This window comes from Chaetura pelagica, unplaced genomic scaffold, assembly GCF_000747805.2.
Source record: "Chaetura pelagica isolate M959 unplaced genomic scaffold, ChaPel_1.0 scaffold585, whole genome shotgun sequence".
Classification (NCBI taxonomy): domain Eukaryota; kingdom Metazoa; phylum Chordata; class Aves; order Apodiformes; family Apodidae; genus Chaetura; species Chaetura pelagica.
The window spans coordinates 105,160-125,328 of record NW_009953404.1 but is presented as its reverse complement, the minus strand read 5'-3'; the positions used below and the strand labels follow the sequence as shown (position 1 = coordinate 125,328).

The window sequence follows — 20,169 nt, the reverse complement described above, 5'->3', positions numbered from 1 at the left end:
TTCCTGGCCACTGCTTCATGACTCACTAAGTGGTTTGGGTTTGTTTCTCTGTTTGCAGAATGGAACTAGCTGGGTTGTAGATCTGGTTTGCAAAGCATTTAGTTCTTGGAGAAGGCAAGGAAATAAATCTCGATTTCTTTAGTTTTTCTACTGTCTTGCAGATAAATGAAGTAAATGCAGAAATTAATCAGCTTATTGAAAAAAGAATGATGAAGTATGAGCTAACTGATAATAAATTCTTCATGTATCGCCAACAGGTAAGAAGGAACATGTTTTTTTAACCTGAAGCAGCAGAGCAATTTCAATTACTGATGGTTTTTTCATACTGATTTTTTTTGTTCTTTAATTGATTTAGCATAAATCAGCTTTTTTTTGGAATACACAGTGACAGAGGACATAAAATAAAGAGCTGTTGAACATTTGTCTGTTGAGGGCTGAGTCAGACAACTGCCATCAGTCCTGTCAGTGAGTCTGTATCCACTGCTGTCCTTTGGCTGTTAGGGGCTGCCCATCAGCTGCATCACAGCAATTCTGGGAGGATCATTTTGAGGAGCTATTTTGGTTAAATCTCCAGCTGTGGACAGATCCTCAAAGGGCAGCCTGTGGGCTGACTGCTGCAGGCAGACCTGGATGCAAGGTTTGCTTTCATTTGCATCTCTTGCTTGTCTTTGACCACAAGCTCTTTTTTCCTGTTACATCTATTAAGAAGGTATTCTTTGATTTTTTTCATTCTGATGCTATAAAATAGCCTTTCTATAAAATAGCCTATCTGGTCTAGTCTTAGTGCATTCACAAGTTATAAAAAAGATTTATGAACTCTTGAGATTTTCAGGGCTCACAGAGAAATGTGAGTGATTTCTTCTCCAGGTAACCTGTAGCACTGCTGACTTTATTGAAGATTTTCATGATGATGCTTATGGTGAAGGTTTAAAAAATAAAAAGGCTTCAGTAAAATGTGTCAGTGGGAGGAAAAAAATTGTGCTAAAATGCATAATACCATTCAATTACATAGGTAATATCAAATGCACCATTTTGGTTTGAAGTGATGCTCTTCTTCCCCAAAGAAGAGTTTGCTGCATAATGTGCTCATACCAAAGTGCAACTGGTTTGTGATATAATTGTGTTCAGTGGAGGAACCACTCCAGGAGCTGAGATTGCTGCTGGGAGTTGAAGGCATGTCACAGAATCTTTCTGGTTGGGAAAGACCTTTAAGATCATCGAAGTCTAACCATTAACCTAATTAACCATCTAATCTGGTGGTTTTGTTCTGCTAGAGAGTGGCTTCAGTTTCAGGAATTAATCCTATATATTGTACCACAATGTGTCACTGCAGATACCTCCTGAAGCAAAGAGCTGGAATTCTACCCCAGCAGAATTCTGTTAGTTATGTTTTAGAAATCTGGTCATTTTAACCTAGTGTGAGAGAGCTGCTGTGGATGCTGCTTCATTTTTTCCTGAGTTTTCCCTTTCACATGAAGAAACCAACCATGTCTCAATTCATGTGCATGCATCTAAATTAATGTGTAGTGTTATTTAAAAATATTTTTAAGAAGTAGATCTTAGCAAGATGGAAATGCTTAAATTTTTTTCCTGAACTCATAGCTACTTCTGTTCCCAAATCTGTTAGCTTCTGGTCAAATGTTATAAACTATTAAATAGTCTACCTTGTATAAATATTCTTTTTTAAATGCTTTATCTTCTAGACTTAAAAAAAAGAAGATAATAATCTGCAATTACACTATTTCTGTACTGTATTGCTTTATTCATCATCTAGCTATCTGCCAAGATTTAGTGGCTTGGTTCTGCTGTTAGTATAACATATTTCTGTAGGTTGGAGTAGGTTGGAGTTATAAAAATCTGTATTATGACATTTGTGAAATCTTGGATAACTTTCCAGTGAAGCCCTGTTGGTGTCTCTTACATATGCATAAAAAGGGACTAAGTGGAAGAAATGGAGCAGCTCAAATGCCTTTTTCTTCCATGAAAATGAAAACCTGAGGTGAAGAAATGTAAATCTAAAATGTATCAATAGAAATCTGGGGTAAAAGGGCTATGTTTGGAATCTTGGCTGCACTGAAGCAAGTTGGGAGTCTGCAACCAGCTGCAGGGAGGTTGTGGTTTAACCCACTGTGAATAATGAGTAATCAATCCCTTTCTCCTCACACTGAGATGTGCTCATGTTTCCTAATGTAAATCAGTTTCTGCCAGTTAAAGTGTGGTTTCCGTGGTGCAGTGCCTGAACTGGAATGGATTGCATTTTACTAATGATTAAACAGGGCAATTTTTACTTGACTTGTCCCTGTGCATGTTCAATGATCGTGCAGGCGTCAATCGTTTCCCGGAAAAAGGAAGCCAAGGCTGAAGAACTGCAGGCTGCTAAGGAGGAGATGTCCAGCACTGAAAGGGAGATGCTGGAGAAGACCAACCAGGCCCGTGAGCTAGGAGGCTCTGAAGTTCTGAAAGGGGATGAGGTAGGCAATAGAATAGTGGATATAAGGAAGAGGAAATTTGTAAGAGACAAATCCATTTCTGTTAACTCACCATTTCCTTTTAACTTCCTGTTACAGTAGCTGCTTCTACAGAATCTTTTGCATTTTTGTAGTGTGTTGTCAAACTACACGACCTCAACGTTGCAGCAGATTGGCCTCTGTATTTTTTGTAATGCACAATTTTTGGCACTGAATTTCAAAATGAACATATTTGAAGACTTTTTTTAATCTGCAGATAGTACAGTGCTGTCTAGTGCTTTCAAATGCTTTCCAGTATTCCTCAGTGTTTTACTTGTAGCTATTTTCATATAATTATTTTAAATAACTCACATTGTACCTAATAGGTGTATGAGGACAAATGTTAGGATGTCTTTACATTCTAGACTCCAAGTCAAAATCATCTCATTGTCATCACAATGGTATGATGGCAAATAATTATAAAAGTCAGCAAGACTAATGGAGGGATTAGGAGTTAAGTGATAAATCATGTTGATTAATCTGATTCTTTGATTTCAAAGTCTTTGTTACTATCTGTTCTCTATAAAGCATAATAGCAGCATTTATCAGAAATGCAGTTAGTCCTCTTGCATTTCCTACCCATAACACTTTTTATTTAAAACCTCCTAATTTTCCAGACCCTTCTGAACTGATCTGTATTTCAGACCTAGACCAGCCCAACCAGCATAGCTTGGGGAAAGTTATATTTGAAGCTGTACTTATCAAAGCAGCTTCTTTCAAAGTTTGCAAAGAATAAGGCTGCTGCAGCTGGGTAGTGGTTTGTCAGCAAAATTAATTGACCTTTCTTAAGACAACAGTTTTTCTCCATTTGGAAGAAGCCTGCTGAGTGTACTTACAGGCAGCCTCACTAAAGCGAAGAGTATTTTAGCTGCATCATCCTCTAACTTAATATATCTTCTCATTACCTCATGAATTGCCATCATTTGCACTGCCAACATTTATCAAAATTGACACTCTTTGCTTTCATTGCCTGTTTCTGTGCTTTTTTTACATAGTGTTCCATACAGGGAACACCCTTTGTAGAAGGAGCTCCTTTCCTGATCCTATGGGACATGCCTGCTCCATAGAAATTGTTTTTTGTTAAAGGACTCTTAAAGGGTGAATTAGGTATGGAAATGTGCCTGTGTACACTTGTGTATAAAGGCTTCCTGTGGGATATGGGATCCCTGCATATTTCATCTGTGCCTTCTTGCCTTCTCCCCCTTCTGTAAATCAAGATGAAAACCACAGGTGGAAGCCAGGGCACAGAGACTCTGAAGAAATAAATTGATTTCTCTTACCATGGCATTCCATAGGTGTTCCATAGGTAGCAGTAAGACCCCTGCATTAGATTCCTCCACTACCAGATTTCAACCCCAGTGGGTACATTGCTAGATTCTTTGACAACTTTTTAAGTAAAAATAAAACCAGAAAGCTGACAATCTGTGTTTCATGACATGTGATGGGATAGAAGTGTTTAATTAATTGACAAGAATGCATTACCAAGACAGCAACATATGTTTTACATTATCTTTAAATGTGCTGTAAGGTAAAAAATAATTCATGTCATTCCTATGGATGATGGGGACAACATCATACTCTGATCCATAGTAAGTCAAGGAAAGCCAGGCAGGAGGGAAACATGGTTACAGAACCTTACAAGAGGTCTGATGGTGAAAAATTCAAGTTAATTGTCTTACACAAGGAAGAGGTTCAAGACAGAAAGAAGCCAAGATCTGTTTTGGACATAACCTGCATTTGTTTTGTTCAAATATGTTCTGCCTTTGACTTTTAAAATCTTTTCAAGTCTTCATTTTGAGGGGTGAAAAACAAATGACTGAGCACTTTGGTCAAAACCATCAGGATAAAATAAGCAGTGTTTGTCTTTCATAAGCAGCATTTCCTCCTTTGTACAGAACTTTCTGCACACTGGCCCAAGGAAACCAGGATTACACAAACCATGTCCTGTTCACGTCCGTTACTTCATTAGGTATGTGGGAGTGGGAATCACAGGCACCAGTGTGAAGCAACAAAAGGGTGCTTCCTATGGCTAAAAACTAGGAAAGGATTTGAATTGGTGATGATTTTGATAGCTTCTTTTCCAAAGGTGGCAGTTTCCTCATCTGGAGAATGGAGTACCTTGGTACTGTCATCCTAGAATCATCATGGAATGGTTTTGGTTGGAAGGGACTTTAAAGATCATCCAGTTCCAACACCCTATGTCAGCAGGGACACCTCCCACCAGACCAGGTTGCTCTAAGCCCCATCCAACCTGGCCTTGAAAGTACATTGCAAGCTCCTATTATAGAAACAGTCCAAGTTCAGAGGCTGGGCTGTGAAAAGACTGGAATGATAGATGAGACTAATGAGTTGGCAGGGAAGAGGTGATGAAGCAAAAGTGAAGTGAACAGGTTCTCTCTCATCAGTATAAGTCTCAGTTTATCACTCCGTGGACAACCTTCTGCTATAGATTTGTTTCTGTTCTGCTTTTAAATTTGTGTTTTCTGGTTCAGTGCTCTGTTAGCCCAGCTTGGAGCCAATACCAAAGGAAATCTTGATTAATGTAGTGGTGAGTCACTGTTGCAATACATTATTCAGTGGGGACCTCAACCTTCACTGTGCACTCTGACAGCCCAGAGCTCCCTTAGCCCTTCTTGCTGCAGTCACGTTTTACATTTAGTTTGTCTGTTTCTAGAAAGGAAGGAAGAGGGTTTTTAACACAGCTTTGCTGTCTTAAGTTTAAAATAGGCTTTTAAGCCTGCCATGTTTAACTTGTCTATATCCTACAGTTAAATCAAAGTATTATTTTTCTCCAATACCCAGTATTTCTTCTCTTTGTCTCACTTTGCTGTATCCTCTTAATTCATGGCCCTCACAAGACTTGGCAGTAGAAGACTGAGCACCTTCCTAGCTTGTGCTCCCATACCAGGATCTGGATCTCTAGTTGAGGTCTTCTTAGCACTTCATTCACCAAAAGGTCAATCCTGGCTTATGTTTTTAGGTGCTACCATTTTGCTTTCTAATCATAACAAGGAATGTTACAGCGTTCCAGAGGTTGTAGAGATAGAACTTAGAGGAAACAGCAGGGAATAAGCAATTCATTTACATCAAACACAAAAAAGTAGGAATACATTGTCTGCTTTGGGGATTATGAAATCTTTTTAAGTACTTCAAACAAAGTACAATGAGCATGGAGTGAAGTTGGCAGGCTCCTGGTTGCAGCTGTCAGATCCTGAAAATTAGGGAATCAAATGTTGACACTTAGAAGGCTAGATGGTTCAATTACAAGTGATCCCAGGTAAAGCTGTGATATTTTGAGCACTTTACACAATGCTTTGTACTTTTCAGAGTTCAGCCTAGGGCCCTGAGAGCCTAGACTTTCCCCAGGCATCAGAACAGTATCCTGGCTGTGCCTGACTGCTGTACTGGAAAGGAACATGTCTTTGAGAGTGTGGCCTGGGAAGCCCTAGCAGTTTGGTAATAGATATGCAAGGTATTAATTTACATCAGGAGCTTAATTTATTTCATGCAAGTGCTCACCCGTGCCCACCTGCCCCCTGGTTAAACAATGTTAAAAATGTTTCCATTTGCAGATAAATCAGTTTTGGACCATGGATCTTGTCACTTTTCCTCTAAATCTGAATCCACCAGAGACAGTTCTCCAGGTCCAAACTAGGTGGATGGATTTTCAAGAGAGGAGCCACCCAGGAGCTCATGACTCCCAACATTAAATGATTTAAGCCAGGACTTAGGATATAGAATAGTATCAATTATCTTACCAGTTTGCTGTCTTTCTCACAACTTTTTCACTAAGGTTCTAGATACTGTTTTATTCCTGTCTGTCAAAGACTCCTTCCACATGAAAATAGGAGAGTAGCTGGTAGTCAAGCTGTGAGAACAGAAGGAGCAGATCTGTAAGATTCCTGCAGAAGCCAGAAGCTTTTTGCTGGAAAAAGTTAACCATCATGTAAGCCAAGTATGTGCAGTCACTCAGAACTGACCCCTGCTCTTTTGGCACCCACTGGCAGGAATAAATCATCTATTTATTGATCTGGGCATTTTCAGTGATCACTGAAAATGGCTTTCCATTATAAATATTCTGATTGTTCCAAACTGGTAATAGTGGTGACTTTAATACTCCTCTCCTGACCAGAAGCAAGCACTCCTTAAGGAGATATCCTACTTAATGCTAATGAAGAATTTTCCTGACTGCTTTGTCCAAGGAGCTCCTTTAATTTTAACAGATTGAGGTAATACTGCCTATATCTTTTAGAAGATTGTCCTTCTATGTATGTGTTATTAACTCTACCCAACAGTGGCTGTGCTAGCTTAAATTTAGAGTCTCTTAGGAAAAAAATACTGAAAATCTGTCATGATAAGGAAATTTTCCTAACTGAATTTTAATACTTTGGACAGTTTGTATCTTGTTAATTGATATAATTAGAAAATTAAATCATCTGCTCCTCAGTTCTTCACAAGAACAGAGAAAGTGAAGATATTCTTCAATTATTGTGCTTATGCAAGTCATTTTATTAACAAAACTTTAGTTAGAACCTTGTCTAGATTATGCGTTTCAGAAGTAATTTTTTTAACAATCAATACTTTATTTTCTGTAGTACTTTTGTATGATGAATATTTTGATTACTAAAACACAGTCAAATTGATACAGTAATCCAGAAAATACTGTTTTTAAAGATTTGACTCAAAAGTGAGGGATTAGTCTGGGATTTGTTCATTTCTGAAAACAAGCTGATCCATTTTCTCCTTTAATGATAATCCTAGAATAAGAACCTTGTGAGAACTTCACATGGGGCAAATGTTAGTTTTAAGGAGCTGAAATGATGGGCTTATAGTGAAAGTGCAGGACTAAGCATTAGAGGAGCTGGGCTTTGATCCCAGTTCAAGGCACTGAAGCATGTGGGCAACATGCTTATGTTCTTTCCTGGAGTGGGATAACCTGCCAGGCTCCCTCTACTCCTGGAGGAGCCATTTTAATAGCCAGGATTAGATTTTGTCCTGTTTGGAATTGTTGTAACATTTAATTACTTCACAGAAGTGTGGTAAAACTTCATCTGGTGACTGTAATCTCTTTCAGATTACTGGAGAAGCTGGAGAAGCATCAAATTCTGGCATTGCTGGGTTCTTTCAGTAAGAATGGCACAGAATACAGGAGATCTGCTCAGATCCCTGCATGCTGCAGGACACAGTAGGGGAGATCAAAGTCCTGTTTTCATTCACTCTATTTCACAATCTAGATTCCATGCTTGTTATATTACAGTCACCCATAAAAACAGCCAAGTGAAAAAGCAGGATCTTTCTTTACATTCATTTGGATAATTTTTCTCTCTCAGGGGGCTCTGGCTCAGCTCACAAACATGGGTCTCCAGGCTTGTTTACTTGAACTGCTCACTTGGTGCCAGCATTTGATTCTTGTCCAGTCATTTAATCTTGGAAGCTTTGTTTTTAAGTTGCTTGAGAAAGAGAAGCTTAGTGGTGGACAGCCTTGAATGATGCATCCCTGTGGGCACTGAAGGAGCCATGGGAATGCTGTAGCTTGAGCTTGCTGAGTTTTTAGGCAGGGAGCAGCTGACTTGGTCTATGGGAAAATGTTGCTGCTGAAACTGGATTCCTTTTGGTTGGTTAACTGTCTAGCCATCTGACTTTAAAATGCTAGTGTTTTGTGAACTGTTGAAGTGATTTAAAGACCTTTAACTGCAGGAAAGACAATATTTTGTAGCATTTTAAGGACTTGATTTTTTTCATCTATATATAGATGGGAGCATGAGATATGTAAAGCTGCAGAAGCAATGCTTACCCAAAGGAAAACACTGGCATTTTACAAGAAGCTTATTTATAATTTTTGGAAACCTACAGAGTGATTTTCAACTTTTGGGCTGAAGAAACCTAATTTTTGCTATATGATCCCTACAAGCTGCTGGTTTAAGTGGAGTTGAATCTAGTGACTCCAGCTCTGAATTTGGCCCTGGCTCTAAAGAAGGCTCCAGTTAGTGAGACTTTGAGGGGCTCATCTCTGCTGTGTTTGTAGTAGATGAAGTCTTAAAAAAAACTCTGCCAAACTATTGATAGATTTTCTATGGATATTATCACTTTGCTACCATTTTTTATATCTTGTTTTACCTTGTTCACTGCAATAAAAGCTGTGTGAAAGGTTTTAAAAAGGCAGACATTGCAATAACAGACATCCATCTCCTAAAATGAATACATTTCACTTGTCAACATGATCAACTTGTAGTTTGTTTTGGATTAAATTTTCATTATATAGCCCTAACTTAACTAATCATAGAGCACTGGTGGAATCAGTTCTTTAATCAGCGAGATCCTTTGACTTCCATTGTAAAATACTTTATGCTTTGAATATTGAATATGCAAATACTTTAACTCCCACTTGAGCTATTTTCAAGAACTTAAAAGCAGCTCTAGAAGTGAAGAGCATAATAGGTTGCTTTTCATCCTGGGATAAACTGACAGAAAATCGTTCAGATTTGATAGCTGGATGTGGTCACATATTAAGTTTAATCCTTTACACCATTCTTTACTATATTTTACTGAGCAAATGAGAACTCTCAGGAACTACTCAACTAAGATGTCTGATTGTGCTTCACTTAAAATTTCCTCAGTTAGTTGGAGAGGTTGTACTTCTATAGCCTCTGGAAAATCACAGAAAACTCAGTATTGTCTAAGCATTTTTAAAAAAGCATTTTGTATGAACTACAGGCACCTGAATTTGCTATGAAAAAGACCTAGTTCTGGTGGTCCTGTATGAATCATGCCAGTAATCCAACAGAGAGAGTCTGAGGTATCACCAATGTCTGGGCTGTGCAGTGCTGTGGCTTAGGTGACCTTGTCTCTCCTTGTCCTAGGTACTACACACAATGTGAAATGGGCTTCCAAAGCCACACAGAGTCCAATCTGCATAGAGCACATTGAGTAATTTGTGGGTTTGTTCTTTCACCAAAAACGTTTATAGCTTTTGGCTTTAAAAATAGTTCTGGAGCATAGCAAGAGAGAAGCAGCTTTGGCCTAGATATTGCACAGGATGGCAGATGAACAGGGTTGATTTCATTTTGGGCATTTTGCCCAGGACACTTTTTATAGAACATACAGCTACTCTGGGGGTTCTTAGGCTGTGGTCACATTGGGGTTTTGGATTTGCTTTTTAGAAGGGAGAGGCATAATTTTGCAGTAAGAAAAATGAATGTAAAGTTCAACATGTAAATTCTTCTCTTGAGTTTTCAGCTTGTGTCTGTTACAGAGTGACTCCAGTTTTCTCCTTGGGGGGCCTGTTTTATACTTTCTCTGCACATGCTGAACCCCTCCTCATCAAGGAACATTCTAAAGCCTGTTGTTACATCATTTACTCGAATAAATTATATTTGCTTCTTAGCTCTGGATCTGAATGCCTTTTTGAGCTGTGACTGGCATTTGCCTCATTGCTCTCCCCTAAAATATAATGGTAAGAGCTAGACCATGTTTGACAGATGCAAAACACTAAGGCAAAGAAAAATACCTAATCTGATTGATCTGCAAGGATATTTATTAGTTTACTTAGCCTTTAGTATAAAAGTATAAATTCTCAATTACTTTAGACTTTGAGTGAAACAGGTATTTCATTTATCAGCCTCTATGCAAGGACTCTGCTTTGCTTTTCCTGCTTTTAAAAACTTTGCCAGCGATATCACTTAGGTCTGCAAGAGTCAAGGAAAGAGAACAACAAATTATGAAGCATTTAAAAAATAAAAAAGGCAGTCTTTTCCCATGCCCTCTTCCAATTCTTCTGCACTTTATGCTTCTTGGTCTGCAGAGCTTTTGGGGCTACAGACTGCTGGTACTCTAAGTGCAAATGACTATTCCATTGACTCTTTTATTATCTGTGATTCTCACAACATTTTTCAAGGGGTAATTACTTTTCCAACTGTCAAATGGCAGTGAGCAGAACCAAAATGATCTCACTGTTACAAACGAGGGAGCTGGGACAGAAAGCAAGAGATCTGGTTTTCTTGATCTCAGTGAACAAATGTAGAGCTGAAAGTAAGTAGACCCTGGGAATCCTCAATTCCTGTCCTGTTTCAAACACTTACTCCTCAATATCCTTCAGTAGGGTAGATACATTTTATATAGCAACAGTCTGTGATAAGGCCCTTTTTTTTTCGCTTAAGTTAAATGGTAGTTCTGGTCTCTCTCATGCCAGTTAAAACACTATGTGAACAAGCTCCGGAGCAAGAACACCTTTTATAAGAAGAAGCGACAGGAAATAGCAGAAATTACAGCCGAGTGTGGTGTCCTCCAGAGGACAGAAGAACTGCTCCAACAGCGCCACGAGGCTCTCCAGCAGCAGTTGGTAAGACCAGCCTTTACTGCTCCCACAGTCTATCACCCTTCCTTCCCTGCTAACACCTATAGAATTAGATTTTTCTCCTTCACTTCTAAAGTAAATCATCCTCACCTTCCTGCTCTCATTAGTAGAAGAGCCATTAGGGTATAAAATTTATTTTTGTCTGTTAACTGTGCTCATCTGCTGTACTTTATGTTCAGCAACTGTTTCTTAAAGGCAGTCATGCCTCCTCTGCAGTTTCTTTTTAGACTGAGGGGCTTGACCCTGCTTTTTAAAGTCAATGGTAGATCTTCACTAGCTTCTGCAGGGAGGGATTCTTAAATTAGTTTTTGGTATCCACATACATAGTAAAGTCTTTGAAAATGATCAACAGCAAGTAGGGTTCAAGTTACTGCTGCAAAATAGATAGGATTAGTCTTTAAAAGAAGAGCAGGCAGGAAGGAAACATTCTAACCCCAGAATATTTAAAAGAAATGCATTTCACAGGCAGGGAAGAATGTAAAACTGGATGAATACTTTTTCTAAGCCAGAGCAGCAGGAGCAGGGTTTCTGCTCTGCAGAACTGTGAGCATTCAGGGACTATATGTGCATCCCAAATGCAGAGAGATTCCTTTTTTAGTTCACAAAAATCTCCTGCTGTGGTATTTTCTTCTAATAACAGTCTTTTTGTTATCAGAATATTTTAGTTTTATTTATATCTGTTCCATGAGATGTACGTATGTTGCATTTTTAAACATTAAATATTTGCCTTAAAGGAAATGGGAAGTGTGAAAATACGGGATAGACTTTGGACAGATACATAAATACAGTGGGTGATACAGTATTTCAACAGGACATTCATTGTTCAGTCAGGGTAATGGACCCGGAGCTCAGAGATATGTGGCACTTTTAAGAAAGAATGTTTTGATTTTTATAAAATTGGGGATGCATAAATCAACTTGCAGCTTTCAGAGTTCAGAAAACACCCTCCTTACCTGGCAAGCATTGCTAAAAACCATTGCAGCAACATAGAATTAAATGTAGAGTTTAGGAAATGTAATGCTAGAATTTGGCACAATGGAATTCATGTTACTCTGAACAAAACACTTCTTTGGTTTTGGATGATGTTTGTTTACAGATAATTAGCTACATCTTCAGATTTAGCATCTGCATTTTACACACAGAGCTTCTTCAGAGCCTGACCTAAAGCTCATTTCACTTTGTAGAAACTTCCTGTTAATGTCATTGTGCAGTGCATGACCAAATAGTGTATTTACAGGAAGTTGTTATTATCCTACAGGCACTAGATAAAAATGTTAATTGATCTGGCAGCTAAATTGATCAATCACCTTTAAAATAAATTGATGACAGTACTTAACTTTCCCACTTGCTTACAATATTTTGGCTCAGTGAAGGAATTTGCTGTTACTTGATTAATGGACTCAGATTTGGCATTTATTTTTTGCAGCAAGCTATTGAAGACAAGAAGGGAATTTCTGGATATAGTTACACCCAGGAGGAGCTGGAAAGGGTTTCTGCAGTGAAGAGTGAAACGGATGAGATGAAAGGCCGGACACTAGAGAACATGTCTGACATGGTGATTTTTGTCTTCAATTATTTGAAACTTTGACAGAATCTTTTTCTAAAATGTTTTAAAATCACTTGAGTTAAAAAAATTACTTAATATGCCTAAAGAGCCAAGTATCTTATATTTTTCTCTGTAGCCTAATTTTCAATTGCCCTTAGGTCTGCAGTGTTTGAATTTAACTTCCCACGTAAGAATCGAAGCAAGACAGAACTTACATTTCTAATTTGAAAATGCTATGAAAGAGCAAAAAGCAAAATAGCATTCTTTGGAATCACTAGGGCACTTCTAAAATGAAGTGGTAGAATTAAAGCAGAATGTCTCTCAAGTAGAAAGCTGGGTGGAATTTGATTTTTTTTAGTATAAATATTTTAAAGTTACTTTGTTTTAGTAGTTTCCAACTGCCTAACCTGTGCAGTGGGGTTTGTTTGTTTGTTTTCTTAAGGATTTCTTCTTTTCTCCTAGTCCAACTGTATCCTTCATTTTCCCCTGCTCCTTAAGCTCTTCAGGTGTCTGGCACGTGGGCTGCCTTCTGGAATTCTCTCATGTTCTCAGTTGAAGTGATGGGAGCAGAATTTGTCTTATTTTTGGTAGTGAACCCCTGCACCAAGGGCTTCTTTCCCTCTTACTTAGGCCTGGATGTATGTTACATTCTATATAGTCAGGCTTCATGGCACCTTTTTTTTTGTCTTTCTTTTCACATTCCTAATAATATAGAATTGATGTTTATCCCTTTGTCCCTCTATCAGGTAAAAAAACTGAATGCAGTGGTGGCAGAGAAGAAGGCAAGCTTAGCTCCTGTCATCAAAGAGCTCAGGCAGTTGCGTCAGAAGAGCCAGGTGAGCAGAAACACTTGTCTCCTCTGCAAATCAAGTCAGAGTCCAAACACTTCCATGTACAGCTCTCTGTAGTGCTGTACAGGGATACCATTAACTCTGAAGGAAAGATGGAGATAGCAGACTGGGTCAGCAGTGATTTGCAACATTGAAAAGACTGGAATTCATACAAGCTGATAGTGCAGGCACAAAACCAGGCTGAAAAATTCATCCCTTATAGCAATTAAAAGAATTACTACATCAAGGGAAACAGAAAAAACTCCTGGTTCAAAACCATAATAAAGTTAGTATTGAAATGGGTTTCAAAGCTTTTCCTGCATCTCAGCACTGATGATCTCAAGTAACACTCTCCTTTTTAAAGGGGTTGCAAATAATATCTCGTCCAAATAGTTGAGTGCATTGGTCAAAGTTCTGCATATGTCTGCAGGAATGACAGATCTGTCCATTTGTTTTCAAAATTTTATAGAGCTGAAAAAAAAGTCATTCAGGTCCACAGCCACTGTGAGTTGGCTCCTTGCCATGGAAGTAAATAGAGCTGTCCATTTATCAACCCAATTCCCAGACAACTTCCCTTCGGTTCTATGAAGTGTCAGCACACAAAACCCAGCTAAGGTGTTTGTTGGGTGCAACCAGAGAGCTGGCTTTTCACCCTAGCAAGTATATTCATCCTTTCTTAATCCTTATTTTTATAATTACTTTTCCTTTCTTCTTGCAAACCCTGCCACACTAAAGCTGTGGGTGTGCTGTAAAGAGGTGATCTGCATCTAATGTTGGGGTGGGCACAGCTGATCCTCCAGCATCTGGAGGGCTACAGTGGCTTCCCCGTGTGCCTGGGGCATTCATGTGAGTGTCTGTGAGTGGGCCAGGAGCTGAGGCTGGTGTGTGACACCGACAGGAACACAGCCTGCCTGAATGCCACATGTCAGTTGATTGAAGATTCCATTGATGTTCCCTTGTACCCCTTTCACATAAGGAGTTAACTCAAGAATGTGATGAAAGAAAGATCCAGTACGACAGTTGTGCGGCGGGGCTGGAGAGCAACCGCTCTGCGCTGGAGCAGGTAAGGGGGTGGCTGGGTCAGGCGGAGGAATGAATGCTGTGCAACATGTTACTCACTCTGGTACAATATTTTCCCTGCCTTCCCTCTGGATATGGAAAGTACAAATCCACTTTAGGTGGAAATGAGTCAGTGGTGATCCACAACTTTGCATATCATGCCTGAAGCTGCTGAGGACTCGTTACAATCACACAGCTCCTGTTCTGAATAGCAACAAGTGAACTCAGTGGTACATCAGTCCACCCTCCCATGTCCAGCTGTGATTAGCAAGAGTAGTGTAGAAGAAGATGCATCTGCCTGAGAGCCTGATGACTAATCCTGCTATATAGCATCTGTTAGGAAATAATTTGACCACAATTTGACCGTAAGGATTAATTTGTCAAGACAAATCTTTATGTGCATTTAGCAGATTCATTACATTAGCAGCCAATCCAGTGGCTAATTAATGTTCTGAAAATGGTGGCAAAGATACTTCACTAAATGTCTTGCATTCTTGCATACAACAGGTTTAAAAATCCAAGCATGTAGGTGTACCTGGCAGCTTGTGTGACTAGTCTTTGGATTGCTTGAACTATAGCACTTTTAGACAGGGAGGTACCTAAACCACTGCAGCCCTGTAAAGTGGGGACAGACATGCCAGTATTAAAATATTTATATGAAACTGTTTTATCTTGGCATGGACTTGATTTTTCTAGGCCTTGACCACATAAGGAATATATTTCAAAATTTAAAAAAAAGGTGCACATTTGAAGTGTGGGTGAATATAGAGAGAATTTTTTTCCTGCACTAAAAGTACATTTCTGTGGCTTAATCCAAACAAAAGAATCCACAGATGAACCTACTATGAAGAAGACCTTCCATAAGAAATATTTTACAGCGATCAAGGCTTTTTTTTCTTGGCAGACAAATCCTAGCCACTTTCTAACAGATGAGGACAGCCACAGCCACTGATGAAGCTGGACACCACTGTCAGCAAACTCTGGCACTTGAACTGTAGAATTCCGTTTTCCAGCTGATAGTCTCAAAATCACATGGTGACAGAGCTTTGGAGTTGCCACCTGCTTTGTGACCTGGAGTGTATGAATTCCATTTGGATTATTGGGGTTTTTTTGGTATGGACCAGTTAGAGGTGGGACTAACTCACTGTCTCCGTAATCCTTGACGTAATTGACTGCTAATTAACATACTGTTAACACATCCATACCTTCTAATATACATTTGGCAGCTGCATTCCAGGAAATACTTTCTCACAACTGTATTTAGCACTTAAGTTGTGCTTAGAACAAGAGTCTTGGCAGCACTCGTGAAGTGTCTGTTAGAAGCCAATGATATTAATAAACACCTATTAGCAACCATTTAGCATCTCTAACTGAGACTGAAGCTGCACATCTAAAGAAGTCAGTTGTCTCCCACTTTAAAGGAGACTTCTATAAAGCCCAAATTATATAAAAATGTATGAAATGAACAATTCAGTATTGTGCCTGTTTCTGTTAAGGACTCTGATGGTTTATTTGGACCACAGGGCACCCCCTCTGTGCTTCCAGGGACAGTGTCCTTTGAAATCTTATTCCCTCCCACAGGAAGTGAAAAGCCTTCTTGAGGAGTGTGTTCAGGAAGAAAGCAACTACCATTACATCAACTGCATGAAGAGGGTAAGATCCCAAGAGGGACCAAATTCTTCCTTGTGACATGAAGCAGCAACTGTAACCTTTACTTTTTTAACACTGAGTTTGTTTCTAGAACCTGGCAGTGCAGCTGGAGCGTGCTAAGGAGGAGATGAAGGCCTATGTCACCCCAGACCCACGGGGGAAAGGAAAGACAATTCGGTAAGTGGATCAGTGGTTTCCTTTGTGGTAACTCAAAGGATATTCATAAACTGAGGTTGAAGTTAGGAGTTTTCTCACTGGCATTCGACCTGGAGGACTTCACGTGATACTCTCTCAGGAGGCACTGAGAGATGAGGTGATCTTCCTCCATTAGATCCTTCATGGAGGTTGTCCCGATGCTCCTTGCACTGGTACCAGTGGAGCTGCATCTCCTACAGTTCCTGAACATGATGGTCAGTAGGAAATAAAGGGCTAGTTAAGCTCCATCACAGAGACCTTCTGCAAGGATCTGAGGCATGAAAATGTCTAGAAACTAGGAAACAATGTAGGAAAAATACAAGTAAGAAAGAATCAAAACTACTAACGTTAGGGTGGGAGAAGAAAAGGATGTGGAGACAATGTGAGTGGAGGCTAAGAAGCCTCTTATTCCATCTCACAAAATAGTGGAAGGCTGTAGAAAATAAAAGGTGTGATGTAATATAAGATGATAAAACAGCAAAACGAAGCAGAAGGGTGAAAATAGAAGTGGCTGTGGGAAAAATCTTAGTGTTGGTGTGAATATTGATCAGTGTGAAAGGCAAGAAGACCCAGCCCAGCAGCTGGGGGAAGCAGGTCAGGCAGCAGGCACAGGCCTTTTATGGCCTGGCAGGGGAGGGGAGGGCCTGGGTTTATCCACAGATGCTCAGCAAAAAATGCTCCAACTGAAACACTTGTGAAATGAGCAGCCACCATGTGAGCATCCACACAGCCAAGCCAGCAAAGCCAAATGCTGGAATGAAGTGTGAGTCCAGCTCTGTCATCCCAGGTATGGGAGGGGAATGTGCCCCGAGCATTCCCACTCCCCTGCTGTCCTTGTTTCACTTGCTAACTGTGGGCACAGAAGGTGGGGAAAGGACCCTCCCACTGTGACTATACACACACTGACCTTCTGTAAGAGATCACAGACCTGTTGCATTTCAGTGAATTGCCACCAAGTTGAATATAGAGATCTCTGCAAAATAGAAAATGAGACCATGATTTTTTTTCCCTAGACATGGCTTTAGAGTGTGAATGTATTTTTCAGCAGGCAGTGGAATGTAAACGGAGTAAAAATGAGACATAAATAGAACAGCACTTTCCTAACAACGTATTGAACAAAAATTGTCTTAATTCTGACCCTCTTTATTGAATATAAACTCTCTGTTCCTTGGAGTCACTCCTTAGGAATGTGAAAAGTTAAATTTTTTTTCTCTAAAAATAGAAAGTTGTGTGCTTTTTAATGAAGTTATTAAGTTACATTCTTTCCAGTCGTCATTATAAATAGTAAAGGAAAACTTACTAGGAAAGATACCTAATCTTATGACGATTGCTTTGAAAACTCTGCTTTAAAAAAAAGTATGTTCTTGAGGCCAGAGGTGTGGGAACGTGCTGTGGGCAGGGGAAAGGAGGACATTCCATGTGGCTTTGTCTCTGGTTGGTTGAGGCTTGATCAGCCGTGCAGCAGCTCCTGGAGCAGCCTCAGGACAGCTCTGGTGTGTTCTGGCTAGAATTGTCTAGGAGTAAGAGATCAGAAAAGGATCCAGCTTCATTTCTTGCCCATCTGTCCTTCAGGGCAGTTGGCAGGCAGCACCAGGTGGCTGGGGGCCCAAGTGCTCCAGTGGGAAATGGCAGGAGTATCAGACGGGTGATGCCCTGGTGCTACGCGGCTGCTCCCGACGCTCCAGCACCTGCCTGCTCTGCTGTCATGGAGGCTGATACTGCTGTCTGGAAATTAGGATTTTTCCATGCAGTCTTCTACTCTGAGCTATTTGGAAATTTCTTTTGATGAGTTATTTAGCATTCCACTCACAAACTCTTGATCTCTAAGTGTGTACCTGTTTTACACAAAATATAATACGTGATGTTTTTTTCAGGTGAGTCCGTGAAGAGTTTTTTTATTGCATTTCAAAAAACTTTTGAGTACACAGTCATGTGTCTGTATCCTGCTGTTGTGCTTTGCATGTTATATTGTTGGGTTTCATATGTCAGAAAGTGATCTAGCCACTTGTTACAGACAAAGGTGCACAGCCAAGATTTTTAATACTGAATGTCAGCAGTTCTGCTTCTAAGCCTATATTTAGGCACCTAAATGTGACGGCTGCTCTCTGCAAGTGAGGAATGCACAGAGGTTCCACTGCAGTCATTGGATTTATCAAACCTGGGGTGAAAAACTATTGGCCTCCATGCCTGTCTTTTCCCACTATTTCTAAGGCTACACTGACAGCAGTTAAGGGCTGTGGATTTAGAAACTCTTGACACTTGTGTAAATGAGGCAACCATGGCTAACCTCAGAATATCACTGGAATAAATGTGTTATTAAAAAGGGTTCAAGTCTATCTTACCAAAATGATCTTGCTGCTGTTTTCAAGCTGGAAGGAGTGATGATCATGCCTGCTTCAAAAATGTAAGAGATCTTACCAATACCACTTTTCCCAACTGCACATCTAGGATAATCAAAGAGATCTGGACCTTGATGTGAAGGGATATGTTGCCCAATGACAAATAGGTTTCTTCCTGCTTCTTCTATTCAATAATGAATCTCCCAAAACTTCCAGAATTTTCCATGCTTGCATCATTATCCTGTCCTATTACATGGTATCAAATAAAATAAAAATTATTTTCTATTTCCTTTAGAGAACAATATACACAAATGATCATTGAACATGAAAACCTTGGGAAGGTAAGAACGAGGGGTTTACCTTGTAAAAACATTGTGCATTTCCTGGTTTTGTGGGGTTTATTACCAAAGGCTGTGGTCAGTCTTTTTTATAAAAAGCATATTGCAACCTACAAAGAAAATTCCATTACTGCTGGCTTTAGTAACTAATACTCTGAAGACAGATCACGCTAGCTCTCCGGGGCTTGATTTCCTGCAGGGTATAGCATGAGCTGCTTGTAAAAGATAGTCAGACAGCTTAACATGACAGCACATTCCCTGAAAACCATTTGGATCAGAAACTGAAACATGGGCATAACGAACTGTGCCAGCTCAAATTTTATGTTGTATATAAAGCAACCTATTGAAGACAATAAATTTTGAGCCTGTCAGCCTTATCACTGTTGTTAAAGGCCAGGGGCTCATCGGCGCAGCAGTGTAAAACAAAAGCAGTTGTCCATTTTTAATTTTGTGTGAAGCTTGGGTCAGCATGGATGAGGTTAGGCTCACCAATTCCCACTAAACATCTTTCTTTTATTAGTTTCCTTTTTATGAGTCAGTCTGTGAGCAATTTTTACACTCTTGAGCTGCCACTATAAATAATCAGTAGCGGGTTTCATTGTAAAACATTCATTTGGTGTTTGTAATGCTATGATGTGAATCCATTACAGCTTGCAACTTGATACTGCAGGAGCTCTGTATGGAAATGAACTCAGAATTTTAGTAGAACTTCTCAAATAGATAAGACTGTTATGGAGACAGTTTTAAAACATTGAAATAATTGTCAATCCATACAAAGCAGATATCTCAGTCCCAGATGTTAAAGCATTTATCACTTGCAATGAGTATGATCAACTTGAACAAAATATTTCAGTAGTATATAAAAATCATTGACATTCCAAGCTTCCTATGTGAGCAATTTTTGCCATGTAGAACTGTTCCAAAAATGTAATATTTTTTTATTTTTAACAGAAATTACGAGAGAAGCAGAAAGTTGTACGGGAAAGTCATGGGCCAAATATGAAGCAAATGAAAATGTGGCAGGACTTTGAGCAGTTAATGAAATGTAAGAAGGAATGTTTCCTGAAACAACAACAAGAAACAGCCATTGGGCAGGTCATTCAGGAAGAAGGCAAAGACAGGCTTGTGTTATAAACTCTTCCTTCTTGCTACCAACACGAAGTAGGAAGACAGGTGTGTTCCCAAAGGTAACCTCTTCCTAAATATTGTTGCTTTCTTAATTTCCACATCAATTGGTGGTAGGTTATTTGGCTTTGGTGGATAAACAGAGAGCAATTAACCACTTGATGAAGCCTTTCCTCCATTGCTGAAGTGACAGCACTGTGTGGTCAGACCAGATCAGTTATGGGAGC

General features: G+C 39.5%; 1 protein-coding gene across 2 annotated transcripts in view; it reads left to right on the top strand.

Annotated features, from left to right (window-relative positions):
* Window positions 1-19,951, top strand: part of IFT81 (intraflagellar transport 81) — a 38,606-nt gene extending 18,655 nt beyond the window's left edge. Inside the window, exons 9-18 of one of the 2 annotated variants that reach the window (XM_009998402.1) lie at window positions 162-257; window positions 2,325-2,471; window positions 10,696-10,845; window positions 12,287-12,415; window positions 13,153-13,242; window positions 14,216-14,299; window positions 15,877-15,948; window positions 16,037-16,122; window positions 18,775-18,820; window positions 19,769-19,951. In XM_009998402.1, the coding sequence (XP_009996704.1) occupies window positions 162-257; window positions 2,325-2,471; window positions 10,696-10,845; window positions 12,287-12,415; window positions 13,153-13,242; window positions 14,216-14,299; window positions 15,877-15,948; window positions 16,037-16,122; window positions 18,775-18,820; window positions 19,769-19,951 (1,083 nt within the window). Of the gene's footprint in view, window positions 1-161; window positions 258-2,324; window positions 2,472-10,695; window positions 10,846-12,286; window positions 12,416-13,152; window positions 13,243-14,212; window positions 14,300-15,876; window positions 15,949-16,036; window positions 16,123-18,774; window positions 18,821-19,768 lie in introns of both variants that reach the window. The other variant, XM_009998401.1, reaches the window with a different exon arrangement.
* Window positions 19,952-20,169: the final 218 nt, after the last annotated feature.